The sequence below is a fragment of the Solanum lycopersicum genome, chromosome 10 (genome assembly GCF_036512215.1).
Source record: "Solanum lycopersicum chromosome 10, SLM_r2.1".
Classification (NCBI taxonomy): Eukaryota; Viridiplantae; Streptophyta; class Magnoliopsida; order Solanales; family Solanaceae; genus Solanum; species Solanum lycopersicum.
Genome location: NC_090809.1, coordinates 42790551 through 42799296, shown reverse-complemented (window position 1 = coordinate 42799296; position 8746 = coordinate 42790551). Strand labels below are relative to the sequence as shown.

Sequence of the window (8746 nt, the reverse complement as noted above, 5' to 3'; positions counted from 1 at the left end):
CTAGCTTCTCCAACAACAGGGTTTCTTAATTTTTTGTCATTAGGTCGTTCAGTGACGACACGCCATCTCATTGCATCACCATTCCAGAACACATGAACAGTTTTTGTAGTCTAGGTTTTGAAAAGACAATATCTCAAATCCTTGACAGGTATTTAAGATTTTCAAGTAGGGAATTCATCAACAACATTTGACTATCTAGATGACCCACAAACAGAGCAATTATCGGAATCTCACTTGTCTTTTTAAAAGAGCATCTGATCATTAGGATATGGATGTATTCTTTCATAACTGAGACTCAAATCTTTTATCACTTTCCTAGCCTTACAATAAGATTCAGGTAGTTGAAAAAATGAAAATGCTTCTTAGTTCCTCACCCATTCTAGCATATTTGGACAGGCCACATTACTCAACTCATGCATTGATATAAGTATAATTGAATCACAAAACTCAACTTGTTGAAGCTCTCACGCCCTGAATATAACTCATTTTCCCTTCTTAAACTAATCTAAATAACTTTTTCTGCATCTTTAGACAATCCGTCTCTCACCCCATATTCATCCCCTACATTATCTTCTATATTAAAATGTATCATGAAGTAGTCCATCAATATCATGAATATTACAAGCTTCATCATTACTGTTTGGTTGAGGTGTACTTGTAGATATCGTTTTAAGTTCAACAAACAAAACGATTTCAATTTAATTTAACGTTACAAAAAAAAAAGATCAGTTCAACATTAAAACGAGAATACTTGACCAAACAAACCCTTTTAAATTATTGACCAAAATAACTATTAAAATGTTGGATCAAACAGCACCACTACAAACAATAGGAAATCAAACATTGACGTTAGATTGAATAACCTACCAAACATAATTCCAACAATAACAAATTAGGACCACAAACAATAGCTATTACAACACATAGATAATAAAATTCCACAATAATGCTGTAACTCAGTAACAACAAATTTATGCAAATACAATGATGCAAGTAATAACTACAACACCCAACACCAATTGCCAGCAAAATCCAACAACGTCACTAAACCCTTAAGTTAACAAACCACAAATAGCTCACAATTTATACCTATTAGTACTTGCAACAACAGAAACAAACTATTTCACTAACCTCATAGGAAAAAACATAATGAGGAGGAAAGATATTACATAAAAATATCTTAAATGATTGAACTTGTTGAAGAAATCTAGGTCTAGCTCCAGTCACAAACATAAACGCCAATAAATATCACCGATGTAGCAAAAAAAAACAAAAACACAAACTTAAATCATGCCTCAGAAATTCCTGTCTTAGTAAATGATGTCTAGAAATATCAACATCAACTGCAAGAGACATCTAATTCACAGTAATCTATTATTTAAAAAAAAGGAAATAGAGTAAAAACACTATAAAATTTTTGGAACCTAGTGCAATAGAAAATCCAACATCGATGTTACATTGAACAATCTACTAAAAGAGCTTCTAACAACAATCAATTTAGACCACAAACACTAGCCACTATATCACATATAATACAAAATTTCCACAACTATACTACTAGGTAACATTAATACACATACGAAATTAAATAAATATTACACATAGCACTATATAACTACCAGCAAAATGCAATAATTTCACTAACCCTAAAATAAACAACAAAAAAAAACCGCTCACGCTTCCAAACTATTAGGACATGCAAAAATAGGAATGGCGTCGCACGAAAAAACTTTAATAGCAGAAAATATATTAAAGATTTTTTAAAAATGACGGAACTTAAAAAAAGAAATCATTAATTAGCATAACTCCTATGAATAGTCTAAGTGGACCCTAGTTTCTATTACTTTTAATTCGAATTAATCCAATAAGGCATACAGTCATCTTTAACAAAGATAGGGCAAGCACCGAAATACTGAAATGATTAAAGAGAGGCCTCACCTGACGCTAATAAAGTCAAAAGCAAGAAGGAGGTGATGATGTGATTCATTATGTACCTGTACTTGTGTCGCTTGACAGGTATACATATTAATTAGTTGACCTATCTCTACTTGCGTTCTCTTCTAGGTTGGATGACTCTGGTCTCTTTGAGTTTATGACATTCCCCGCTTGTCCGAGCTTTTGTAGGCCGAAACAACTGCTTAGATGAGAAGAAGTAAGAGCAAAAGTCAAAACAAGAAGGACAAATAATTTTCACTTTCATTTGATGATAACAATAAGATAAAAGCTGTGGGGAGTGCTAAAAAGGCCAAAAAAAATCCATAATAAAGAATATCAAAAGGCAACTAAGAAGGGATGGAGGAAACGAAAAATGAATGCTCCTATCTTTTATCAAATCCTAGGGACATGGTCTAATCACGAGGGTAGTATTTTATCATGGCGACGGATCCTGAGTTTATATGGATTCCTTCTTTGTTACCACGGTCGACCCCTAAACCATAATGTCTCAAAACGAGGAGCGTGAAAGCCATTTAACTGTAAGAAGAGGATGCCATAGAGAAGTTTCTTTTATTCCTTTATTTCGAACTTCGTGAAGAACTCCATTCTATCTCCCTCATTACGAACAAAAAAGTGGAGTGAAATCACATCTATACACTCCCTTCGTTCTATGAATCCTTGTTATACTGAACTTCGTTCATGAAGGAACCGGACTTTTGACGGGCCAACCATTTTTCATGCGCCACTTTACATTGGAAGGAAAATGAGCTTTGCTCTTCTGGGAGCTAGGCGCTCCTGTGGTTCGCGAGAAGGAAAACACATATTGCATATGGCACAAGATGATAAAGAGAGAGTGTCTATCAATGAGCAGTGGGTTGACGGCTACATACCAATAATCCAGCAAAAGGTCTGAAAAGTTCCTCTTCTCGCGGCTCTCTGTGTTGTCTAGGTCCAGCACCAGTCACAAACATAAACAGTAATATATCTCACAGATATAGCTAAAATCAAACAAATCCTCAAAGGGATCAGAGAGAGCTTTGAAGATTTACCTCTTAATAGTCCAATAGAGCTTAAATTATGTCAAAAGTTGAGAAAATTACCTTTGATTTATAGTGACGCCTAAGGTCTAAGAAAAGAAAAGTTCAGAGAGAGGTTAGAGAAAAGAGAGAGTATTGTTTTATTTGTAAGTGAAGTTGCTAAAATAATATCACAAATGTATATTGTTTCTATATATGTTCTTTCTAAAATGATTGTATCTACAAATAAAGAAATATAAAAGATAATAAACGATATTTATGGGTGATGAAAAATATTGAAAGAATTAAGAGACAATCGACGTCACTTTCATTTAAAGATTTCATTCTTCGGTAGATACACTAAGTAGAAAAAAAAAGTTCAGCACACTAAGTAAACAAACAACATCCTAAAACCGCAATTACAAAAATGAAAGAGATTACACTCTAAGTAAATCAACATTTAAGCAAAATTATTAACATACATTAAAGATATGATACTATAAGTAATGAAACACCTTAGTGAAAATATATATAGAAAAATGAAAGAGATCTTACACTACGTAAACCAAGAACTTAACCAATGTTTGGATACATCAAAAAAACAGATTCCATCCTGATATTTTTTTGAAGAAAAAGTGATATTACTTATAAGAAAGTAGATACAACTCTATCTAGCTTCACAAACATCTAATAAATGTGACGTCATTACAAGTGTAAATTATGTCTCACTAATTCTTGTCGGGTAAAATCATGCCTTAGGAATTCAACATCAATTGCAATAGACATCTGATTCACAATAATCTATTATCAAACTATAAAGGAAAATACAGTAAAACATACTACCATATTTATTAGAACCTAATGCAATAAGAAATTCGACATTTATGTTACGTCGAACAATCTAGTAAAAGTGATTCTAACAACAATAAACTAAGACCATCAATAGCAGATACTATAGCACATACAGTACAAAAACACCACAATTAAAATATAACTAACAACAACAAATTTACATAGATGCAAAAAGTGCAATTAAATATTTACAACATATAGCACAAAATTCATGCAAAATCCAACAACTTCACTAACCCTAAAATAAACAAATAAAAACTGCTCACAGTTTCAACCAATTAGCGCATATATCAACAAAAGAGAATTATTTCACTAACCACTGGTAATCAAAATTTAACTGATACTCCTACTTGGACGCCTAAAAGTAATGGTATTTTCTCTACTTCTTCTGCCTGGAAGCATATTAGACAGAAAAGTGAGATTTCTTAATTCTTAAAGATGATTTGGCATAAGCATCCACCTTTTAAAATGTCCTTCTTAATGTGGAGATTTTTGAAAGGTAAGTTACCTTTTACTGATACTATTGCGGCTAAATTGACTGTGATGCTAGGTGTTTGTTGTTCTATTGACCAAAGTGATACTATGCACCACACTTTCATTTGGGGGGGGGGGGATTGCAGAATATAGACGGATTTTTTTTTGGAAATCCAGTTTGAATTTCTTGGGAGGATGTACCTATCAAGTATATGCTCTAAAATGGTGGGCTATCAAGCCAAAAAACTCACTCCATCAGACTATGTTAAAAATTACTCCTCTCGTAATTTGTTGGGAGATATGGAAAGCGAGATGTTCAGTAGTTTATGGAGGAAACAATTGTAATACAAAGAGGATCCAATATTATATTTTATCTCATCTAAAATGGGTAGTTTCCAGGTCAAGACTAATACAAAATGGAGCTCTAGGTGGGGAGTTATCTATCAACAGATTATTGGCCTTATTCCAAAAACTGATTGTACAGTTGTTAAATGGCTTATGCCCCCTGAAAATGTGGTGAAGATTAATACTGATGGAAGTAGGGATGCCATTGATAGAGCTGGAACTAAAGGGATTTCTAGAGATCACTGAGGCAAAATTATCATGGCATTTACTCAAAGTATTGGTAGGGATACTAGCAATATGGCTGAAGCCAAGGCTGCTCAAAATGGCTTGGAATAGCGTTCTCAAGTTAAAATGGGTATAACAATGTATTCTTGGAATGTGATTCAAAGATTGTTCTAGAGATGATCAAAGGTAATTACAATATCCCTTGGCAAATGAAAAATATCATAACTCGTATTCAATATATTTAAAGTACTATTACTTTTGAGGTTAGACATTAATTGTTACAGGGAAGGAAACCAAGTTGCCGATGCATTGACAAAATGGAGTATTAGAAATGAGGAGTTGTTTATTTCTAAACAGGCTCACCTACCATCGATAGCTAACGGACCTTACAAACTTGATCTCATACAAATTGAGTCTCCAAGGCATTTGCAAGCGAAGAATTATTTTGTATAGAACTAATCTTTTTAATTTGGATAGAACTTGTATAGTTTTTGTCAGAATCTTAGTTTTGCTAAGAAGCTACTGAAACAATGAGTTGAGCTTAAGTTCTCCTTTTCTTTGTGATTTTATTCATCAATATAAATGTTTCACCACCATATGGTGATAATTTAAAAAGAAATGAAAACCCCGTAGGAAAAACTTCGTTTTAGAAGAAAAACATATTAAAGAAAATATCTTAAATTATAAAACTTCTTGAAGAAATCTAGGTCCATCTCCAACTACAAACAGAACAACCAATATATCTCACAGATTTACCTAGAATCACAGATAACCAACTTAAATCACCAAACGCCAAGTAAAATCACACAAACCCTCAACCAGATGGGAGGGTTTTTGATGATTTTAGCTCCTAATAGTCAAATAGGAGACTAGAATAGTGTAAATCTGAAATCGTTTCTGATTTGTGGTAGCGCCTAAGGTCTAAGAATAAAAAAGTTTTGAGAGAGGTTAGAGGGAAGAGAGAGTATTGTCTGATTTGTGAGTGAACTTGCTGAAATAATATCACTATTTATATTGTTTCATTATATGATTTTTAAAAAATGGTTATATAGAAATGAAGAAATATAAAAGATAATTAATGATATTGGTGGGTGATGAAAAATATTTAGGGAAAATGTGGACGCTCAATGAACCATGACAATGCATGTTGATTTTCATATACTCATTACCATAAATAGATGACTTTTTGAAATATGTTGTGATAGTTAACACTATTGCAACAATCATATTATATGACAATGGTCATATGACTAAGACCTGGCAATAGCTAACAAATCTTTGGGCAACGGTCAGAATCATTGCACTAGACAGGTTATAGGATTGATTTTTGAAATGTTTACTAGTAAGTCTGTTTCCATAGACCCAATTTATGGTTGTTATATAGTAGCAAGAAAAGTTCACACACTGTTTAGGGAGAAAAATGATTGTACTCTTGGTATTGATTGAGATTACATACACTTGTATTTGTAGAAGAGACTAAGCAACCTAGTATAGTTTATACATGTAAAATAAGAGTTCTATTCTAGCTATACTGCTCATAATCCTAATCAAACACTTCTTCTTATCATTCGAATTTCAAAAATGGCTGACCCCTATCTTCATGTAAAATGATGATAATTTAGAGACTAAACAACTTTTCATTCTTACAAACAAGAAGGAATGAAAATCAACCAACATTAGATTATCGATCCCAAATTTCATTTCTTAACAAAAACTTCATCACTACATCAAAATTCATTAGTGCTATATGAAATCAACAACAAATACATAAATACTTCCAATAACTGTACATTCAATATAGAAAGGAAAGTATGGAAAAAGGATAAAGAAGCTAAAAGCTTCAATGAAAGCGCATAACTCATATCCACTTCCCAGAATGAGGCTATCGAACCTGTTTGTGTTTCATACTTGATCCGACTGCCTCAACTCTTTTCGGAGAGTCTGAGAGAAAGGCCGACAAGCATCCATACTAAGATCTAAAGCAGCTGCCAATGCAACAAAAACTGCAGCATCCTCCGAGCAGCTCACGTGCTGCGCCCCTACAATCACCTCCGGCTTACTACATTTTCCATCACCCTTCACTGTGGATGACATCACAAATCCACGGTGCAAAATCTGTCCCAAATATCCAGATGATCCAAAATCTGACCAAGACCCAGAGACTGAGGAGAAATCAAAGCTGTTGTTTGCACTAGCCATTGTTGGGATAGAAACATTTGTGATATCTATGTTAAATTTCCCACCATTCTTAGTGTTGATGGTTGAATTGACCAATTTTATAGTATCATTGGCACCATCAGGGATGATTTCAAAGCAATAACCAAGTTCACCACTATTCTCTAGCCATGCTTGTAGGCGTCCCCATGGCTTCCATGTACCCTGATCTGGACGGAGGATGAGCCAGGATCCAGGGTTTGATCCGTTCACCCTATTTGAACCTTGTGATGGGACAAATGGGGTCACCATGGATGCTGCAGCAATTGGTGAGCCTGAGAGGTCATGGATTGTCACTAACCATCCCTTTCGCTCTTTTCTCCGTATTGCATTACCAGTTGTCCAACAGTTAAAGCAGCCTATTGATGTGCTTCCTTCTGATAGCGAAGATCTACAAAACAAAAATAATGATGATAATTGAGATTTATATGGATTTCAAGTTAAATTTAGTTAATTTGACAATAATTGAAACAAACCTTGATATCGAATTCCAATCACCAGGGTTCTTGAAACTGAAGTTGCAAGTGAAAACAGGTTGTTTCACATTACCATTAACTTGAAAAACCAGTGGACTACACTCCGGTTCGCCATCAAATTGGAAAATAAATCTTGGGTCGGGTTGAACTTTCACATTCAGATGCACTTTTGCTACACCAACCAAAACCCATCCATTCTTAATCACAACTCCTCTACTACCTTTACGTTCAAAACCCTTCAAATCCAATTCAACAAACACACTCCCCAAAATCCTCCCCCCAGTATAATATCCAAAACCAATTCCCATACTCTTCGTTGCACAAATTTCAATCTTCAAACAACATGTTTTTCCTCTAGCAATTATTTTTTCAATGTCGGTTTTGTTCAAATTGAAAGAGGCATGGATTTTGTTCTCTATAACAAGGTCTTGTTTAGGAAACGCGTTGATGGTTGAAACTTGTGTTGGAAAACCTTTAAGCTTAATGTTACAATCAAGAAACACACACGAAGGAAGATTCCGATTAGCTGGAAGCATTACCGCTAAGTTTGCGATAGTGATTCGAAGGAAAGGACAAGGATCCATTTGTTCACAAGATGAACATAGGAGAAGAAGTGATTTATAGAAATACAAAATAGCAAGCTGGCAATAGAGGGGATGGAATGCGTGGGGAATGAGGTGTGTGCCCGTTATTTTAGAAGGGATGTGTCCGCAAGAAACATCATTTATCTGTCAATAAGCCAATCACTTTTGGTGTGATATAACTTGTCTTTTTCTAGACACTCTCTTTCATCCTAGGATTTTATTGGGTTCTATATAGAATGTTCACACATCTATATATATAGTTCATCTCTTTTTCTTTATTTGTATTTATCTTGTATATATTAATTATATTTATTAAAAAAAATTTGACATGATTGTATTATCATATTAATCCTATAAATGAATGCTCCCTCTATTTCATTATCATATAATTCCTATAAATGAATACTCTCTCTATTTAATATTAAGTGTATTAGTGAACTAACCATTCGTACATCCTAATTAAGAAAAAATGTTAAAGAAATATCCATTTCGTCCACTTTTAATTGTTATAATTTCATTTTTAAAGTCAAACAATAAGAATTTTAACTAATATTTTTGGATGAATTTTTCATCATATTGAGATGCAATAAAAGGTACTTTTTATATAGTTTTTGAATAGCTAAAT

The 8746-nt window shown here is 33.6% G+C and overlaps 1 protein-coding gene across 1 annotated transcript; it reads right to left on the bottom strand.

Moving 5' to 3' along the window:
* Positions 1 to 6529: 6529 nt before the first annotated feature.
* Positions 6530 to 8373, bottom strand: LOC101263856 (uncharacterized). Its single transcript, XM_010329186.4, has 2 exons — positions 7538 to 8373; positions 6530 to 7452 (listed from the first exon to the last, which is right to left on the bottom strand). The coding sequence occupies exons 1-2, from the start codon at positions 8119 to 8121 to the stop codon at positions 6750 to 6752; spliced, it is 1287 nt and encodes a 428-aa protein (XP_010327488.2). The 5' UTR covers positions 8122 to 8373; the 3' UTR covers positions 6530 to 6749.
* Between the last annotated feature and the right edge of the window lie 373 nt (positions 8374 to 8746).

Excerpts from the sequence above, each read along its gene's own strand:
- LOC101263856 (XM_010329186.4), bottom strand. The coding sequence starts at position 8,121 with ATGGATCCTTGTCCTTTCCTTCGAATCACTATCGCAAACTTAGCGGTA. Across the intron at positions 7,453-7,537 it reads GATTGGAATTCGATATCAAG|ATCTTCGCTATCAGAAGGAA; the intron begins GTTTGTTTCAAT and ends TTTGTTTTGTAG.